A 21422-nucleotide genomic window follows, 5' to 3' on the forward strand; every position below is an offset into this window, starting at 1 on the left:
ATGCATGGAATACACCTGACCCTCCAAACATTATAGCTCAGCCTCACCCACCTTAAACGTTCTCAGAACACTTAACATTAGCTTACCGTTAGGCAAAGTCTTCTAACACAAAGCGTATTTTATAACAAAGTGTGAATATCTCATGTAATATATTGAATATAGTGCACTGTAGAGCACAGTACCGGTTGTTTATCTTTGTGATCACGCGGCTGACTGGGACCTGCAGCCCACAGCTGCTGCCCAGCGTCACGAGAGAGTGCCGTGCCTTGTACCACTAGCCTGGGAAAAGGTGAAAGTTCAAAATTCAAAGGATGGTTTCTACCGAATGTGTATGGCTTTCATACCATTGTAAAGCCAAAAAAAACCGTAAGTGGAACCATTGTTAGGCGGGGACCATCTGTGCATGCGAAGTAGTTTCAGGGTAGTTAACCTGTGGCCCATGGAGTCCTGTACTTATGTATGGTTCTTTGCCTTCCTTTCCACAGACTCCACTTATTTCCACAATTACTTAGGGCTGTCCCCTATTTCCCTCACTCCTCACACTGAGGCTGTTGCATACATGTGTAGTACAGTCAGGTTGCTGGGTCACGTCCTGCATTAAATCCAGGGGTCCCCCTGACCTCCTAAAGGATTTATTTTTAAAACTTGCAAACATTAGGGTTTACTCTTTGTCCTGTAAAGTTCTGTGGGTTTTGACAAACACAGTGTCATGCATCCCCAATCACAATATTATACAGAATAGTTTTCACTGCCCTAAGATTCCCTGGTGTTTGACTAATTTAACTTTTTCCCTCTAGCAACCACCTGTCTTTCTACTCTTGCTATAGTTTTACCTTTTCCTTTTTCTGGAATAATTGGAATCATACAGTATGTAGCTTTCTTAGGAGGGCTTCTGTCCCTTAACAATATGCTTTTAAGTTTCCTGTGTGTGAAAAGTCATGGCTTGATAGATTTTTTTAAAAATCACAGAATAAAACTCTACTGAATGGATCTAACCACAGTCTGGTTATCCATTCACCTATTGAAGGACATCTTGGTTGCATCCAGTTTTAGATAATTATGAATAAAGCTGCCATAAACATTCATATGCAGGTTTTTCTCTAGACATATGTTTTTACATCAGTTGGGTAAATACCTAGGCATGTGATTGCAGGGATCATACGATAAGGCTGTGTTTAGTTTTGTACAAAACTATGAAATTATCTTCTAGGTGGCTGTGCATTTTATATTACCCTCAGCAATGAATGAGTCCCTGTTGCTATACATCCTCACAACTGGTATCATCAGTTTCTTGGATTTTAGCCATTCTATTAAGTATATAATGGTATCTTGTTCGGCCGGGCGCGGTGGCTCAAGCCTGTAATCCCAGCACTTTGGGAGGCCGAGACGGGCGGATCACGAGGTCAGGAGATCAAAACCATCCTGGCTAACACGTTGAAACCCCGTCTCTACTAAAAAAAACTACAAAAAACTAGCCGGGCGAGGTAGCGGCGCCTGTAGTCCCAGCTACCCGGGAGGCTGAGGCAGGAGAATGGCGTGAACCCGGGAGGCGGAGCTTGCAGTGAGCTGAGATCCGGCCACAGCACTCCAGCCCGGGTGACAGAGCAAGACTCCGTCTCAAAAAAAAAAAAAAAAAAAAAAAAAAAAAACCATTAAGCCATGGGAAGGCTTCTCTGAGTACCCCTGTTTGCCCTGAATCAGTAGCTGTCATTTCGTCCCAGACTTAGTACCATCACTGTGCATCAGATCCAGCCAGAATGAAAGAATTGCCGTACTATTGCTTAGAAGCAAATTATTAGTAGGCCTCTATTTGGGCCCTAATTATAAAACTTGTCACTCGACATCTATCTCAGCCAGAGTTGTTATTCTAAGAGCCTAAAAATAGGAGTGTTGTGCTCGCTGAGACGCCAGGAGGATTTTCCTGTAGCGCCAGACAAGCCATATGGAACGGCTGCGGAAGGGAAAGCAGGATGCACGAGGCGGTGGCCCCACAGCCCTTGAGTGGGGCCTCGTTCCTGGAGATGCAGCAGAGAGTTTGCCGGTTCAGGTTTGTTGGAGGGAAAGTCAGTCTGAATGTAGATGGAACTGTAGATTTGTAGATGATGTAGTAGTTCTAAAAATAAGTATGTGCCTCTCTCAAACCAGTCCTCACCCAGTGGGCTCTGAAGCCAGGGCAGGGGAGGCCCGGCATCATCTCTCAGTGCTCAGGGCCTCAGCTGCCTCACCCCATCGGCAGAAAGGTGGTGGGAGGATCAGATGAGAAAACATGGACGTGGGGTAGGAAGGACAGCAGTATTTTTTTTTTTTTTTAATGACCCTGCTCATAAGTATTGCCCGAAGGCCTCCTTGTGAGTTACCTTCAGCTTCCTTAGAAAAGGACAGACTGGGTAGGGCTGCACCCTGTTGTGGGAGCATGCATTAACATTTTGCCATATAGTTGCTTTCTCTATGTGTATATATGTATATATTTTTGTCTTTGACCTGTTTGAAATTTGCAGACATGTTATCCAAATTTCTGATAATGTCGAAGGCATTCTTTGCCATGTTAACCTTTTCTTGTTTGCCCATTCAGCAAAAACTTACGGGTAATCCTTTCTTTCTGAGTTTTATTTTCTCACCCGTCTTCCCCTTGTCTGCAGAGTTGTGCCAGGGTCTCTCACTGCCCTGCCTCCCAGCTTTGCATCTCCTCTATGGTGCTGGTCCTTGGTACCATGGGTGGTTCCACCCTTAGTGCTCTAGTTTACCCCCTGGTTTCATGCCTCTCCACTGCCCCAGCCTTGGGTTCCTATGGTGGCGGTTTGCATTTGCACAGATGTAGGGGATCCTTCTTCCTCACTTCTCTGCAGGTGGGCACTGATTGGCTTGAGTTTCCTTGACAATTTTTTTTTTTTTTTTTTTTTTTTTTTTGAGACGGAGTCTCGCTATGTCGCCCGGGCTGGAGTGCAGTGGCGCGATCTCGGCTCACTGCAAGCTCCGCCTCCCAGGTTCACGCCATTCTCCTGCCTCAGCCTCTCGAGTAGCTGGGACTACAGGCGCCCGCCACCTTGCCCGGCTAGTTTTTTGTATTTTTTAGTAGAGACGGGGTTTCACCGTGTTAGCCAGGATGGTCTCGATCTTCTGACCTCGTGATCCGCCCGTCTCGGACTCCCAAAGTGCTGGGATTACAGGCTTGAGCCACCGCACCCGGCTTCCTTGACAATTTTTAAAGAAATAAACTTTATTTTTTAGAACAGTTTTAGATTTACAGAAAAATTGTGAGGATAGTACAGAGGGTTCTGGTATACCCCATACCTGGTTTTGGCTTCGTGATACTGACAACTTGTATTGGTATGGCATATTTGTTACAATTAATGAACTGATACTGTTACATTATTGTGGTAGGCTGAATAAAGTCTCCATCCTGTGAATGTTAGGCCCCCTGTGACAAGGGAGCATTAAGATAGTAGATGGAATTAAGGTTGCTAATCAACTGACCTTAAAATAGATTATCCTGGAGTGATGGTGGGCAGCAGGGTGGGGCGCCAATGTGATCACAAGGGTTCTTATAACTGGATGAGGGGATCCGAAGAGAGGACCAGAGAGTTGGTAGTGTGGGAAGAACTTGGTCTGATATTGCTGGTCTTGGAGATGGAGCAAGGGGCCCTGAGCCAAGTAAAGTTGTGGGTCTCAGAAGTTAGAAAGGGCAAGCAGGTGGAGACTTGCACCTGTCCCCACCTCGATCCTAGCTCAGTGCGTTCTGTATCAGACTCATACATTTGTTTTGTTTGAAGCTATTATGGTTATGGTAGGTTGTTATGGCAGTGGTAAAAAATGAATACAATTATTATTAGCCAGAGGTCCGTGTCTTATTCAGATTTCCCTCGTCTTGTGTTCCAGGATTCCATTCGGGACACCACATAACATTTAGTTGTCAACGTGGCGGGGACAATTTCTCAGACTTTCCCTGTTTTGAATGACCTTCACAGTTTTGAGAGAATGCTGGTCCTGTGTTTTGTAGAACGTCCCTCAGTTGGGATTTATCTGATGTTTTTCTTGTGGTCGATTAGGGTGATTGGCTTTGGGAGAGGAAGACCACAGAGATGAAGTGCCATTCTCATCAATTCCTACGGAGGGGACATTCTCCCCTCCCCTCTTTTTTTTTTCTCGTCTTATTTTTTGAGACAGAGCCTTGCTCTCTCGCGCAAGCTGGAAATGCAGTGATGATCATAGCTCACTACAACGTCAAACCCTTGGCTCAGGTGATCCTCCCACCTCAGCCTCCTGTGTAGCTGGGACTACAGGCGCCTGCTATCATGCCTGGCTCAAGGGTACATTCTGTCAACATGACTTATCTTTATGGATGCTGTCCTCAGTCACCTGGCTGAGGTAGTATTTGTCAGGTTTCTTCAGTGTCAAGTTACTTCCCCCACTTGTCATACTGTGGATTGTGTGTGGTTAGCATTCCTTACTTTTTGACACTGTAAATGGTTCCAGGCTCATCTTGTGTATTTCCTGCTCCAGTTCCAGAAGGAGCCATGTCTCCAAGGAGCCCTGGTTCCTTTTATTGGAGCATGGGAGTAGAAACCAAATCTGCACCCTACATGTGCTCATTGCTTCTAGGCCCTCTCAGAGGGCAAGGAATTTTTTTCCTGACAGAGCAAGGAAATACGTCGGTGTGAATTTACTTTTGTATATATGCATATCTATAAATATTTCTCCATGCAACTGTATTAGGATTCTCCAGGGAGACAGAACCTCTAGGATATATATCTTCCCCTGCCTTTTTTCTCCTGTCTCAGCCCTCAGCCAGTTGGATAGTGTGCCTGCCCACAGGGAGACTGGGTCTTCCATACTTAGTCCACTGATTCAAATGCTTGTCTCTTTTGGAAACACCCTCACAGATATCCCCAGAAGTAATGCTTTACCAGCGGTTGGGGTATCTCTTAGCCCAGTCAAGTTGACACCTACAATTAACCATCACAGTAACCCTTTGTATCTATAGTAAGCTGAACCTGAGTTCACACCTGTCTCTGACTCTAGTTCATTACCATCTGGATCATTCTTGCCTCTTTCCCTTGCCTGTCTGTAAGCTCCTACTGCACAAGTGAGAAACCTGGCTCTCACGCTCTGCCATCCTTTTTCTTAAGGGTTCATTTACAATGTACTGATGCTCCTTAGCTTATGATGGGGTTACATCCCAATAAACTCATCCTAGGTTGAAAATATCATAGTAAAAAATGCATGGAATACACCTGACCCTCCAAACATTATAGCTCAGCCTCACCCACCTTAAACGTTCTCAGAACACTTAACATTAGCTTACCGTTAGGCAAAGTCTTCTAACACAAAGCGTATTTTATAACAAAGTGTGAATATCTCATGTAATATATTGAATATAGTGCACTGTAGAGCACAGTACCGGTTGTTTATCTTTGTGATCACGCGGCTGACTGGGACCTGCAGCCCACAGCTGCTGCCCAGCGTCACGAGAGAGTGCCGTGCCTTGTACCACTAGCCTGGGAAAAGGTGAAAGTTCAAAATTCAAAGGATGGTTTCTACCGAATGTGTATGGCTTTCATACCATTGTAAAGCCAAAAAAAACCGTAAGTGGAACCATTGTTAGGCGGGGACCATCTGTGCATGCGAAGTAGTTTCAGGGTAGTTAACCTGTGGCCCATGGAGTCCTGTACTTATGTATGGTTCTTTGCCTTCCTTTCCACAGACTCCACTTATTTCCACAATTACTTAGGGCTGTCCCCTATTTCCCTCACTCCTCACACTGAGGCTGTTGCATACATGTGTAGTACAGTCAGGTTGCTGGGTCACGTCCTGCATTAAATCCAGGGGTCCCCCTGACCTCCTAAAGGATTTATTTTTAAAACTTGCAAACATTAGGGTTTACTCTTTGTCCTGTAAAGTTCTGTGGGTTTTGACAAACACAGTGTCATGCATCCCCAATCACAATATTATACAGAATAGTTTTCACTGCCCTAAGATTCCCTGGTGTTTGACTAATTTAACTTTTTCCCTCTAGCAACCACCTGTCTTTCTACTCTTGCTATAGTTTTACCTTTTCCTTTTTCTGGAATAATTGGAATCATACAGTATGTAGCTTTCTTAGGAGGGCTTCTGTCCCTTAACAATATGCTTTTAAGTTTCCTGTGTGTGAAAAGTCATGGCTTGATAGATTTTTTTAAAAATCACAGAATAAAACTCTACTGAATGGATCTAACCACAGTCTGGTTATCCATTCACCTATTGAAGGACATCTTGGTTGCATCCAGTTTTAGATAATTATGAATAAAGCTGCCATAAACATTCATATGCAGGTTTTTCTCTAGACATATGTTTTTACATCAGTTGGGTAAATACCTAGGCATGTGATTGCAGGGATCATACGATAAGGCTGTGTTTAGTTTTGTACAAAACTATGAAATTATCTTCTAGGTGGCTGTGCATTTTATATTACCCTCAGCAATGAATGAGTCCCTGTTGCTATACATCCTCACAACTGGTATCATCAGTTTCTTGGATTTTAGCCATTCTATTAAGTATATAATGGTATCTTGTTTTAATTTGCAATTTCCTAGTGACAAAAGATGTTGGACGTTTTTTTTTTTTTTTTAATTTGAGACAGAGTCTGGTCTGTCCTCCAGGCTGGAGTGTAGTGGCCACAATCTAGGCTCACTGCAACCTCCGCCTCCTGGTTCAAGTGATTCTCCTGCTTCAGCCTTCCAAGTAACTGGGATTACAGGCACGTGCCACCACGCCCAGCTGAGTTTTGCATTTTTAGTACAGACAGCGTTTCGCCATGTTGGCCAGGGTGGTTGCAAAACATTTCATACGTTATTTGTCATCTGTATATCTTCTGTGGTTAGATATCTATTCAGACTTTTTTGCCTATTTTTAATTGGGTCATTTGTTTTCTTATTGTTGAGTTTTAAGAATTCTTCGTATATTTTGGATCTAAGTCCTTTATCAGACGTGTTTTGCAAGTACTTTCTCTCAGTCAGTGGCTTGTCTTTTGGTACTCAAGTGTCCTTTGCAGAGCAAAAGTTTTAAAATGAAGTCCAACATCAAATTTTCCCCACAGATCATGCTTTTGGTGTTATCTCTACAGAGTCATCGCCATATTCAAAGTCATCTAGGCCTTCTCCTATGTTATGTTGTAGAATACATTTTTTTTTTTTTTTGAGTTTTGCTCTTGTTGCCCAGGCTGGAGTGCAATGGTGCGATCTCGGCTCACTGCAACCTCCACCTCCCGTGTTCAAGCGATTCTCCTGTCTCAGCCTCCTGAGTCTCAGTGCATGCCACCATGCCCGGCTAATTTTTGTGTTTTTTGTAGATACGGTTTCATCATATTGGTCAGGCAGGTCTTGAATGCCTGACCTCAGGTGATCCGCCTGCCGCGGCCTCCTCAAGTGCTGGGATTACAGGCATGAGCCACCGCGCCTGGCCAGTTTTGTAGAAGTTTATAGTTTTGTGTTTCCCATGTAGGTTTATGAGCCATTTCGAATTACTTTTTGTGAAAGATGTAAGGTCTGTGTCTGGGTTCATTTCTTTGCATATGGATGTCTAGTGGTTTAACACTATTTGTTGAAAAAATTATCCTTCTCCACTGAACTACCTTTGCTTTTTGTCAAGGGTAAGTATTTAGTAAGTATTGACTTACATATCTAATCTATTGCCAGTACCACCACACTGTCTTGATTACTGTAGCTTTGTAGCAAGTCTTGAAATGGCAAAGTGTCAGCCCTCCAACTTTGTTCTTCTTCTCCAGTATTGTGTTGGCTTCTCTGTATCTTGACATTTTTGTATCAACTTTAGAATCAGTTATCAATATTTACAAAATAGTGTGTGGGATTTTTATTGGGATTGCGTGGAATCTGTAGATCAAATTGGGAGGAATTACATCTTAACAGTAGGAAATCGGCCGGGCGCAGTGGCTCAAGCCTGTAATCCCAGCACTTTGGAAGGCCGAGACGGGCGGGATCATGAGGTCAGGAGATCGAGACCATCCTGGCTAACACGGTGAAACCCCGTCTCTACTAAAAATACAAAAAAAAAAAAAACTAGCCGGGCGAGGTGGCGGGCGCCTGTAGTCCCAGCTACTCGAGAGGCTGAGGCAGGAGAATGGCGTAAACCCGGGAGGCGGAGCTTGCAGTGAGCTGAGATCTGGCCATTGCACTCCAGTCCGGGCGACAGAGCGAGACTCCGCCTCAAAAAAACAAAACAAAACAAAACAAAACAGTATGAAATCTTCTAAACCATGAACATGGAGTATCTGTCTGTTTAGATCTTTGATTTCTTTCATCAGAGTTTTGTAGTTTAACACAAATAAAGCCTGTGCATATTTAGTTAGGCTTATGCCTAACAAAAATACCTTTTACTGTTGTCAGTGGTAATTTTTTTTCCTTCAAATTCTAGTTGTTCAAATTCCAGTTGTTCCAATTCCAGTTGTTCTAGTTGCTGGTATGCAGGAGAGATGTTGTCATATTAACCTTGAATCCTGCAGCCTTGTTCTACTTACTAGTTCCTTTAGATTTTCTTGCTGATTCTCTGAGATTTTTCTACAAAGACAGGCATATCATCTGTGAACAAAATTTTGTTTTTTTCTTCTCTCTCTCTCTCTCTATATATACATATCTTTTATTTTCACTTTTTATCTTACTGCATTAACTAGAACTTTCAGTATGATGTTGAATAGGAGTGATGCAAGAAGACATTCTTGTCTTGTTCCTGATTTTAGTGGGAAAGTACCCAGTTTCTTATCATTAGGTATGATGTTAACTGTAGGGAGTTTTTCTGTAACTGTTTTCTATTCATTGCTTCTTTCTTTCTCTTTCTCTCTCCCTCCCCTCCCCTCCCCTCCCCTCTCTCTTATCCAAAAAAAAAAAAAAAACAACCAGGATGCGTGTGCAGAATGTGTGGGTTTGTTACATAGGTATGCGTGTGCCATGGTGGTTTGCTGTACCTATTGACCCATCCTCTAAATTCCTTCCACTCACCCCCCACCCCCCAACAGGCTCTGGTGTGTGTTGTTCCCTTCTCTGTGTCCATGTGTTCTCATTGTTCAACTCCCACTTCTGAGTGAGAACATGAGATGTTTGGTTTTCTGTTCCTGCATTCGTTTGCTGAGGATCATGGCTTCCAGCTTCATCTGTCCCTGCAAAGGACATGATCTCATTCCTTTTTATGGCTACATAGTATTCCATAGTGTGTATGTACCACATTTTCTTTATCCTGTCTATCATTGATGGGCATTTGGGTTCGTTCTATGTCTTTGCTGTTATAAGTAGTGCTGCAATAAACATACATGTGCATGTATCTTTATAGGAGAATGATTTATATTCCTTTAGGTATATATGCAGTAATGGGATTGCTGGGTCAAATGGTATTTCTGATTCTAGATCCTTGAGGAATTGCCATACTGTCTTCCATAATGGTTGAAGTAATTTACATTCCCACCAACAATGTAAAAGCATTCCTATTTCTTCACAGCCCCACCAGCATCTATTGTTTCCTGACTTTTTAGTAATTGCCGTTCTGACTGGCATGAGATGGTATCTCATTGTGGTTTTGATTTGCATTTATCTGATGATCAGTGATGTTGAGCTTTTATTCATGTTTGTTGGCTGCGTAAATGTCTTCTTTTGAGAAATAGCTGTTCATATCCTTTAGCCACTTTTTGATGGAGTTATTTAGTTTTTTCTTGTAAATGTTTAAGTTCCTTGTAAATTCTGGATATTAGATCTTTGTCAGATGAGTAGATTGCAAAAATTTTCTCCCATTCTGTAGGTTACCTCTTCACTCTGATACTAATTTCTTTTGCTGTGCAGAAGAGCTTTAGTTTAAAATTAGATAACATCTGTCAATTTTGACTTTTGTTGCAGTTGCTTTTGGCATTTTAGTCATGAAGTCTATGCCCATGCCTATGTCCTGGATGGTATTGCCTAGGTTTTCTTCTAGGGTTTTTATGGTTTTGGGTTTTACATTTTAGTCTTTAATCCACCTTGAGTTAATTTTTGTATAAGGTGTAAGGAAGGGGTCCAGTTTCAGTTTTCTGTGTATAGCTAGCCAGTTTTCCCAGCCCAATGTACTGAGTAGGAGATTCTTTCCCTATTGCTTGTTTTTGTCATGTTTGTTGAAGATCAGGTGGTTGTAGATGTGTGGTGTTATTTCTAAGGTTCTGCTCCATTGGTCTATATGCCTGCTTTGGTACCAGTACCATGCCATTTTGGTTATTGTAGCTTTGTAGCATAGTTTGAAATCAGGTAGTGTATACTAAAAATAAATACATTTTTAGTAGTATTTTCAGCTTTGTTCTTTTTGTTTAGGATTGTCTTGGCTATATGGGGTCTTCTTTGATTCCATATGAGATTTAAAATAGTTTTTTTCTAATACTGTGAAGAATGTCAATGGTAGTTTGATGGGAATAGCATTGAATCTATGACTTTCTTTGGGCAGTATGGCCATTTTCACAATATTGATTTTTCCTATCCACGAGGATGGAATGTTTTTCCATTTGTTTGTGTCCTCTCTCATTTCCTTGAGCAGTGGTTTGTAGTTCTCTTTGAAGAGATCCTTCACATGCCTTGTTAGCTGTATTCCTAGGTATTTTATTCTGTTCGTAGTGATAGTGGGAGTTCATTCATGATTTGGCTCTCTGCTTGTCTATTGTTGGTGTATAGGAATGCTTGTGATTTTTGCACATTGGTTTTGTATCCTGAGACCTTACTGATGTTACCTCTCAGTTCAAGAAGTTTTTGGGCTGAGATGATGGGGTTTTCTAAATATAAAATTATATCATCTGTAAACAGAGACAACTTGATTTCCTCTCTTCCTATTTGAATTGGCCAGAACTTCCAATACTATGTTGAATAGGAGTGATGAGAGAGGGCATCCTTGTCTTATACTGGTTTTCAATGGAAATGCTTCCAGCTTTTGCCCGTTCAGTGCGATATTGACTGTGGGTTTGTCATAAGTAGCTCTTATTATTTTGAGTTATGTTCCATCAATACCTAGTTTATTGAGAATTTTTAACATGAAGGGATGTTGAATTTTATCAAAGGCCTTTTCTGCATCTGTTGAGATAATCATGTGGTTTTTGTCTTTGGTTATGTTCATGTGATAGATTATGTTTATTGATTTGCATATTTTGAAGCAGCCTTGGATCCCAGGGGTGAAGTTGACTTAATCATGGTGGATATGTGTTTTGCTGTGCCGCTGGATTCGGTTTGCCAGTGAGGATTTTCACATCGATGCTCATCAGGGATATTGGTCTGAAGTTTTCTTTTTGTGTGTGTGTGTCTCTTCCCAGTTTTGGTATCAGGATGATGCTGGCTTCATAAAATGAGTTAGGGAGGAGTCCCTCCTTTTCAATTGTTTGGAATAGTTTCAGAAGGAATGGTACCAGCTACTCTTTGTATTTCTGATAGAATTCAGCTGTGAATCCATCTGGTCCTGGGCATTTTTTGGTTGGTAGGCTATTAATTACTGCCTCAATTTCAGAGCTTGTTAATTGGTTTATTCAGGGATTCGACTTCTCCCTGGTTTAGTCTTGGTAGGGTGTATGCGTCCAGGGATTTATCCATTTCTTCTAGATTTTCTAGTTTATTTATGTAGAACTATTTATAGTATTCTCTGATGGCAGTTTGTATTTTTGTGATGTCAGTGGTGATATCCCCTTTATCATTTTTTATTGTGTCTATTTGATTCTTCTCTCTCTTCTTTATTAGTCTAGCTAGCAGTCTACCTATTTTGTTAATTTTTTCAAAAACCATCTCCTGGATTCATTGATTTTTTTTGTTTGTTTGTTTTTTTTGGAGGGTTTTTCGTGTCTCTGTCTCCTTCAATTCTTCTCTGATCTTAGTTATTTCTTGTCTTCTGCTAGCTTTTGGATTAGTTTGCTCTTGCTTCTTTAGCTCTTTTAATTGTGATGTTAGGGTGTTGATTTGAGATCTTTCTAGCTTTCTGATGTGGGGTTTAAGTACTGTAAATTTCCCTCTTAACACTGCTTTAGCTGTGTCCCAGAGATTCTGGTACGTTGTCTTTTTGTTCTCATTTGGTTTCAAATAACTTCTTGATTTCTGCCATAGTTTCATAATTTACCCAGGAGTCTCTAAGGAACAGGTTGTTCAATTTCGATGAAATTGTATGGTTTTGATTAACTTTTTATTTTTTATTTTATTTATTATCATTATTATTAGAGACGGAGTCTCACTCTGTCGCCCAGGCTGGAGTGCAGTGGTGCAATCTCGGCTCACTGAAACCTCTGCCTCCCAGGTTCACGCCATTCTCCTGCCTCTCAGCCTCCCGAGTAGCTGGGACCACAGGTGCCCGCTACCACTTCCGGCTAATTTTTTGTATTTTTAGTAGAGACGGAGTTTCACCATGTTAGCTAGGATGGTATCATTCTCCTGACCTTGTGATCCGCCCACTTCGACCTCCCAAAGTGCTGGGATTACAGGCGTGAACCACCACGCCTGGCTTAATTGAATTTCTTAATCCTGAGTTCTAGTTTGATTGCACTATGGCCTGAGAGACTGTTTGTTGTGATTTCAGTTCTTTTGTATTTGCTGAGGAGTGTTTTACTTTCAGTTATGTGGTCGATTTTAGAATAAGTGCCATGTGCCACTGAGGAGAATGTATACACTGTTGATTTGGGGTAGAGAGTTCTGGAGACGTCTGCTAGGTCCGCTTGATTCAGAGCTGAGTTCAAGTCCTGAATATCCTTGTTAATTTTCTGTCTCGTTGATCTGTCTAATACTGACAGTGGGGTGTTGTAATCTCCCACTATTGTTTGGGAGTCTAAGTCTCTCTCTCTCTCTCTCTCTCTCTTTTTTTTTTTTTTTTTTTTTTTTTTTTGAGACAGAGTTTCACTCTTGTTGCCCAGGCTGGAAAGCAATGGCGTGATCTCAGCTCATTGCAACATCCGCCCCTTGGTTTCAAGCGATTCTCCTGTCTCAGCCTCCTGAGTAGCCCCCGCCACCACACCTGGCTGATTTTGTAATTTTAATAGAGGCAGGGTTTCACTATGTTGGTCGAGCTGGTCTTGAACTCCTGACCTCAGGTAATCCACCTACCTCAGTCAAAAGTCCTCACATATAACTCTTGATCCCTAAAAATGTAACTGCTAATAACTTACTGTTAACTAGAAGCCTCACTGATAAAACAGTTGGTTAACACATTTTTGTGTGCTATGTGTATTATATGCTGTGTTCTTACAATAAAGTAGAGAAAAGGTTAAGAAAATTATAATGAACAGAAAATATATTTACTCTTGAGTAAGTGGAAGGGATCATCATAAAGGTCCTCATCATCATCTTTATGTTGAGTAGTCTGAAGAGGAGGAGGGGGTTGGCCTTGCTGGCTCGGGATGGCAGAGGCAGAAGAGACTCCACATATTAGTGGACTCATGCAGTTCAAACCCGTGTTGTTCAGGGGTCAGCTGTACACACATATACATGTACAGACGTGTATTTCCTGGCTCTGTACACTGAGGGGACCTGGAGGCACCCCATTAGCAATAAGCACACCTGGCTTCCACATACTAGCTTTTAAATATCATTCTTCACTAAAGAAACCAGAGTTTCTTGGAGAAATGGTGGCTGAGAGTAGTGAAAGTACAAGATGAAGCTGAAATTTTTTGTTGTTCCAGAAAATATGAAGAACGATGGGGACATATCCAAAGGACACAAAAGCCTGCTTGAAGGGGTTCCCACTGGCCAAACCTGGGACAATCAGAGCATCAGAATATATGATAGTAATAGATAATAACCCATTGAAAAAAGGAGGAAAACATGAGGCCATACTGATATAAATAAGTGAATAATGAAATATTTGATGAGGAACAGGAAATTGCGTGGCTTCAGAATACTTCTCCACAGAATACTCGTTAATTACAAAGGAAAAAGGAATAATTTTATAGTGCAGAAGCCTGGCAGCCCCTATTTGAGTCAAGTGATCAAAGTGAACATTACCAAGAATGGGACAAGTAGAGGTCATCTGCTGCCTGATAGGATGTGGTGAAAACACAGCATCACTTCTTTGATTCTTGCCGAAAATATATAACTTGAATCTAATCATGACCAGGCCTCAGACAAACCCAGACTTTGGGACATGCTACAGGAAAAATTGGCCTATAAAGCTTCAAAAGTGTCAAGTTCGTGAGGGTCAGTGAAAGACTTCTGGGTCGGGCGCGGTGGCTCAAGCCTGTAATCCCAGCACTTTGGGAGGCCGAGACGGGCGGATCACGAGGTCAGGAGATCGAGACCATCCTGGCTAACACGGTGAAACCCCGTCTCTACTAAAAAATACGAAAAACTAGCCGGGCAACGTGGCGGGCGCCTGTAGTCCCAGCTACTTGGGAGGCTGAGGCAGGAGAATGGCGTAAACCCAGGAGGTGGGGCTTGCAGTGAGCTGAGATCCGGCCACTGCACTCCAGCCTGGGCCACAGAGCAAGACTCCGTCTCAAAAAAAAAAAAAAAAAAAAAAAAAAAAAAAAAAAAAGAAAGACTTCTCCAGACCCACATAGTCCAAAGAGACTTGACAACTGAATGTGATTCTGAACTGAATCCATTGTAGCAAAAGGATGTTATTGGGACATTTGGCAACATTTGAATGGGTCTTATGATTAGATGGTGGGGCCATATCAATATTAATGTTCTGAATTTGATGGTTGTACTGTGCTTATATAGGAGGATGTTGTGTTTGTACTAAATACATGACAGGGTGTTAGGTAAGTAACTTGCCCCCAGTGATTCAGTTTTTCTTTACACTTGAGGTTGTTAAACTATATAAAAATAGACATAGTAATTGCTCATGCAGCTGTGGCCCTTATTCAGGGCCTATTAGTTAGGGGTAATGTGTAAAGTAAATTGAGGACCTAATCTCAGCCATCTTAGCCATCTAGATTCCCAGGCAATTAAGGATCAGGATGCCCTTTTTTTTTTTTTTGGAAACTGAGGTCCTGCTCTATCCCAGGGTAGGGCACATTGGCATCATCACTGCTCACTGCAGCCTTGAACTCCCTGAGCTGAAGCCATCCTCCCACCTCAGCCTCCTGAGTAGCTGGGAATACGGGCACTCGCCACCATGCCCAGCTAATTCTTTAATTTTTTGTAGAGATGAGATCTCACTGTATTGCCCAGGCTGGTCTCAAGCTCCTGGGCTACAGTGATCCATCTGCCTCGGCCTCTCAAAGTGCTGGGATTACAGCCATGAGCCACTGCACCCAGCTTGGGATGCCTTTTTTGTTTGTTTTGTTGTTGTTGTTGTTTTTTGCCTGACATTGATTTCTGATGCCACTCATTACAGCAAAATGGTAATCCTGCACTCACATTTCATGCTTCATGGTCTATAAAAGACTTTGATACGTTTTCTTTTCTTTTCTTTTTTTTTCGAGTTGGAGTTTCGCTGTTGTTGCCCAGGCTGGAGTGCAATGGTGCGATCTCAGCTTGCTGCAACCTCCACCTCCTAGGATCAAGCAATTCTCTTGCCTCAGCCTCCTTAGTAGCTGGGATTACAAGTGCCTGCCACCACGCCCATCTAATTTTTTGTATTTTTGGTAGAGATGGGATTTCACCACGTTGGCCAGGCTGGTCTAGAACTCCTGACCTCAGGTGATCCTCTTGCCTTGGCCTCCCAAAGTGCTGGGATTACAGGTGTGAGCCACCATTCCCAACCGGTTTTCTTATTTACATCTCACAGTACCCTGGAGCAGGCAGGGATTATTCTGCCATATTGGAGAGGAGAATGATGATGATAAAATAATAATAATGGGTGACATAGAGTACTTTTTATGGGCTTGTAATAGTTTAAGCACTTTGACTATTGGATACTTTAACTCATTTAATTATCCCAATTACCTTACGAAGTAGGTAGACTATGCTTATTTTATTTCACCAATAAGGAATCCGGGGCACAGACAAGTTAAGCGATTTGCTAAGACCCCACAGATGGAAAGTGGTGGAGCCAGGGTTTGCATCAGGCAGTCTGAGTCCAGAACCCCTGCTTATTTATGTGCTGGGTCACAGCGCCTTCGCTAGGCTGGGTGACTGCTTTGGGGCCCTTTGATCACTTCTTCATTGATTCAGCAAAGGAGTGCTGAGTGCCTGTCAGGGGTAGGTCCTGCTGCAGATGCAGACAGAGCCCTTGGCTCCATGGAGCTCAGGCTTTGTGAGGCCAGTCGAAGAACTGGACGTGAAACTGTCTCTGCCACCCCAGCGTGGAGTCCAGACAGCGACCACATGCCTCACACACGAGGAGCTGGCCAGCCCCGTGCTCACAGGTGCACTTTCTTCTCTTCTCTTTTGAAGGTCGCCTGGTCGGCGCTCTGGATGCAGTGTTGGATTCCAATGCCCGGGTCGCTCCATTTCGAATTCTGCTTCAAGTTCCCGGCTCCCAGGTTTACTCTCCCATAGCATGTGGTGAGTTACTGAATGGATCAGACGTTTACTGGGCCATAGCCACTGGTGAGTTTTGTTCCAGTTGGAATGTTCCAAACCTTAAGGTGTAAGCATGCTGAGTATCTGCATGTCGGTGAAGCTTGAAGGTAACCCCTTTGGATAACTCCCTCATCTGCTTTCAGGAACTTAACTCCCCTCCCCTCCCCTCCCCTCCCCTCTACTCCCCTTCCTTCCCCTTCCCTCCTCTCTCTTGCCCTCCTCTTCCTTCCTCTCCCCTTCTTCTCCTCCCCTCTCCTTTCCGCCCCTCCCTCTCAACCTTTGCTTTGCCCTCCCATCTTTTTTTTTTTTTTTTAACCATCAAAAGCACATAAAGGCTGTAATCTTGGGCAGCATAGCTTCGGCATGCCAGGCTTTCGATTGGTGTGTTTCTTGGTGCTCGTATATTGTTGATAACAAATCGAGCCATTTTCTTCTTAATCTTGTTTCTGACTTAACAAATGTGCTCCTGAATGCATACACATATTGTGATGGTGTGGGCAGATTCTGAGGGCTGTGTCTGACTTAGAGCAGTCTTCTCCTATTATGATGGTGTGGGCACATTCTGAGGGCTATGTCTGACTCAGGGCAGTCTTCTATTGTGATGGTGTGGGCAGATTCTGAGGGCTGTGTCTGACCTAGGGCAGTCTTGACTGCATGTTCCACCTTTGCACTGAGAGAATGAGTCACTGGACAGCTTGGGGCTGAGAGAAGGTGGAAACCACCTGCCATCTTCTCCCTCTGGGGTTTCTGTTCCTATCACAGGCATTACCTGGTGCTCTATCTAGCCACTTAGGTTCCTCTTGGGCCAGGAGTCATCACTTGAGAAGACCCTTTTATTAAAAACAAAACCAAAATGTCTTTTTTTTTTAAAAACAAAACAAAACCTAAGTAATAAATGCTCATCTTCCAGAAATGAAAAAGTGAAAAAGTAGATAAGAAAGAAGGAAAAAATTATCACCTGCAACCCTTTATCCACAACTCTTCTTCTTTCTGCATACATACATGGTGGTTTTTTAGTTTCGTATCTTATAGCACCTTATTAGTTACTTCAACTTTCAAAATCACCTCTACGTGTTCTCTAGCAACATTTAAATTTAAAAAAAAAATTAAATTTTATTTTATTGAGATGGAGTCTCACTATGTTGGCCAGGATGGTGGTCTTGAACTTCTGGCCTTCAGTGATCAGCCTGCCTTGGCCTTCCAGAGTTGCTGGGATTACAGGCATAAGCCACCATGCTGAGCCAACATTGGAATTCTTTTTCCTCGAAAGTACAAGAAAGTGTGAAGAGAATTTACATTCATATCCCATGGATCTAATACTAATAATTACTGTTAACATCTTGGCATGGTTTTTTTTTTTTTTCCCCAGTTCGTTTTGTTTTTTAATTAAGACGGATCATTCTATATTTGCATAAAATGACAAAGATGATGCATGCTCTGTAGAAAGAAATCAGGCCGGGAATGGTGGCTCATGCCTGTAATCACAGCACTTTTGGAGGCCAAGGAGGGAGGATCGCTGGAAGCCAGGAGTTCAAGACCAGCCTGGGCGACAAAGTGAGACATGCATCTCTGCAAAAAATTTAAAAATTAGCTGGGCCTGGTGGTGCGTACCTGTAGTCTCAATTACTAGGAAGGCTGAGGATTGCTTGAACCCAGGAGTTCGAGGCTGCAGTGAGTTATGATGGTGCGACTGCACTCCAGCCTGGGTGATAGAGGGAGAGCCCGTTTCTTAAAAAAAGAGGCTGGGCGCGGTGGCTCACGCCTGTAATCCCAACACTTTGGGAGGCCCAGGCGGGTGGATCATGAGGTCAGGAGTTCAAGACCAGCCTGGCCAAGATGGTGAAACCCCATCTCTACTAAAAATACAAAAATTAGCCGGGCATGTTGATGGGCACCTATAATCCCAGCTACTTGGGAGGCCGAGGCAGGAGAATTGCTTGAACCCAGGAGGCGGAGGTTGCAGTGAGCCGAGATGATGCCAGTGCACTCCAGCCTGGGCAACAGAGTGAGAGTCTGTCTCAAAAGAAAAAAAAAAAAAAAAAAAAAAGAGAGAATGTGTCAAAGAAATCAGCTAACTGAAAAATACAAAGAAGGTATCTATCTCCTCAAATCCCAGCCACCCAAAGTAACCTCTAGTTTCATGAGGTGAACATCAGTCCAGATAACTTTCTAAGACATTTAGACACACAGGGTTAGTTGAGAAGATGGACAGAAGGACTTTTATAAAAATGCAACTCATGTGTCAGTGTTTTTATAACAAAAGTATTACATTTACTTGATTTCAATAAAAGGAAATAAACGGAAATGAAACCAAAGATATGTTAAACTTCAAATACATGTTTCTTTAGTACAAGAGAGATTATTTTCTAAAAGGTTCAAGTAAGGTTAAGGGAAGAGATTTTTGAAAGCATTAAAAGGTTAGAATTGTGGCTTCTGAAAAACAATGTTTTAAGTCTGATAGTGTTCACTGGCTCCCCACCCTCTGAGTCAAGGGTGCCAGCATTCTTCTTATCCTCCCTGCTTTCCCAATCTCTCATTTAAAGAAGTTTTATAACTAGTTTTACATTGTACTTTCCATTCTGTCATGTAAACTTTATTGTTTAGCTCAGTTCCCACTTATACATTGATTTAATGCTTTTACTCAGGTATGGATTTCCCAATCTGGAATCTTTTTTTTTTTTTTTTTTTTTTTTTTTTTTTTGAGACAGAGTCTCGCTCTTGTTGCCCAGGCTAGAGTGCAATGCTGTCATCTCAGCTCACTACAACCTCCACCTCCTGGGTTCAAGTGATTCTCCTGCCTCAGTCTCCCAAGTAGCTGGGATTATAAGCATGTGCCACCACACCCAGCTGATTTTTTGTATTTTTAGTAGAGACAGGATTTCACTGTGTTAGCCAGGATGGTCTGGATCTCCTGACCTTGTGATCCGCCTGCCTCGGCCTTCAAAAGTGCTGGGATTACAGGCGTGAGCCACCACGCCCGGCCTATTGTCAAGTTGTTTTGATCCTCATTTCATTTTGTTAGGTTCCCAACATCCTTTTAACCTGTTATCCATTAGCTCATCTGTGAGTGCTGGTTTTATTGAACCCGTGTTCTTCAGTTGTTTGGGAGCATGAAGCACTCATGAGAATTTTCTTTTCTTCCTTGAGTGTTCCATTCTCGTCTTGCATAGAATCTCTTCTTTGGAACCTTCTCATCTGTTCATTTTCTTTTGCAGTTGAGTGTTTGCTTGTTTGCAGTGCTATTTCTCCTCGTCTTGCTCATGCTTGGGCATTGTTATCCCAGACGTTTTATTGGCACTAACGTAGTGTGACTTTAACTCGTGTTACGGGAGCAGGGCAAGGAGGACTGACATCTCACTAGACGAGACATGGTGGGTGAGGGAGTAGGGTCCTCTTTTTCACATTTCTTGCAGATGTGGAGCTTTTGATATGAGTATTTTTTTTCTCCCGGCTAGGTTGGCTTCTGGGGAGTTGTCAGGGTGGGGAGTTGCCCACATTTCTGCTCTGTTCCTGAATCCATGCCCTTTGTAACCACAGCCATACCACATTCTTAATGGCTACACAGCATTCAACTCTGGCTATAGCTCAATTTACTCATCCAGTCCTTTATTGGATACTTAATTGGCCCTGATTTTTTAATAGTTTAAAAGCGTTTAAACTATTATAGTTTAATAGTGAATACCCATTCACGTCAACTTTTTTCAGGACACTTCACAATCCCTAAAGTCCATTTATTTGAAATGTTTGTTGCCTGCCGTGTACCAGACACATGCTTGATGTCGGGGATTCTGCACCGAGCGTGTGAGGGGCAGTCTCCCTGCACCTAGCTTTTCAGGACCTGGGGGAAGGCAGATAGCAACATGAATGACAGGTGCAGGTGGGCAGAGGGCTAGGGAGGCCTGAGAGGAAAGCACCCTTGCAGAGCACATCCTGAGGAGTGGCTGCACGGAAGGGATGTGTGTTTCTTTGTTTTTGAGACAGAGTCTCACTTTGTCACCCAGGCTGGGGTGCAGTCATGCGATCTCGGCTCACTGTGACCTCCACTTCCAGGGTTTAAGCGATTCTCCTGCCTCAGCCTCCTGAGTAGCTAGGATTACAGGCGCATGCACCACCATGCCTGGCAAATTTTTAAATTTTTAGTGGAGACGGGTTTTCACCATGTTGGCTAGGCTGGCCTTGAACTTCTGACCTCAGGTGATCCTGCCACGTCTGCCTCCCAAAGTGCTGGGATTACAGGTGTGAGCCACCGTGCCTGGCAAGATGTCTGTTCCTAATGTGTTCTGTGTTTATTGCCAGATTGCCTGCCATGATGTTTGCGCCAGCTTTCCTGGGTCCTCCCCTTCCAGCAGTGCAGGAGTCCTGAGCAGGTTAACTCCTAGAACCTCTTTCTGTTGAGCTGAGATCAGTTTCCTTTAGTTCCCACCCGGCACAATTTCTGCCTCAGGCCTGACCCGGGCCAGGTCTGCAGATGCATCACTTTCTGCTGCCATCTTGCCCACAGAACATCTCCTGAGTAAGAATTTGTTCTTTCAGTGCACTTTTCTGGGGTTAAGGAAGAGAGAATTGTTGAGTGTATTTCTGTCATGGACCTGGGGTATCAATTTAGATCCTAGGCCTCTTCTGGGAGTTCCTTGGGCATCTTGCACTGTGTTATTGACTCACCATAGTTAATATTTTATTGTGTCTTGAGCATTGAACATAGGCCCCTGCCCAGGGCTACAAGTCTCAGATAAAGCACAAACAAAAACTGTAGGAAGGGCCTGGGTGGCCCCAGGACACGGGTGGGAACAGGAAGAGTGGCCTGCACGAATGATTTATATCTTCACTTGAGTTTGGCTGCTTGCACAGCAGGATGGGGAGACATAGGAGGGCCTTTGGGGACAAGTTTTTTTCCTTTTTTTCTAAGCAGAGAGAGGCAGATACCTTCATGGGTGAACTACATTATTATTTGGCAGAAGATACCTGTGACTGACTGTGGTTGGAAGGAGAGATGAA

General features: G+C 43.0%; 1 protein-coding gene across 3 annotated transcripts in view; it reads left to right on the forward strand.

Moving 5' to 3' along the window:
* The window catches only part of TBC1D8 (TBC1 domain family member 8), a 135981-nt gene that overhangs the window by 45569 nt on the left and 68990 nt on the right, over window positions 1–21422 (forward strand). For 2 of the 3 annotated variants that reach the window (XM_030920744.1, XM_030920746.1), the window contains exon 2: window positions 16299–16454. In XM_030920744.1, the coding sequence (XP_030776604.1) occupies window positions 16299–16454 (156 nt within the window). The remainder of the gene's footprint in view (window positions 1–16298; window positions 16455–21422) is intronic. The other variant, XM_030920745.1, reaches the window with a different exon arrangement.

This window comes from Rhinopithecus roxellana, chromosome 17 (assembly GCF_007565055.1).
Source record: "Rhinopithecus roxellana isolate Shanxi Qingling chromosome 17, ASM756505v1, whole genome shotgun sequence".
NCBI classification, from domain to species: domain Eukaryota; kingdom Metazoa; phylum Chordata; class Mammalia; order Primates; family Cercopithecidae; genus Rhinopithecus; species Rhinopithecus roxellana.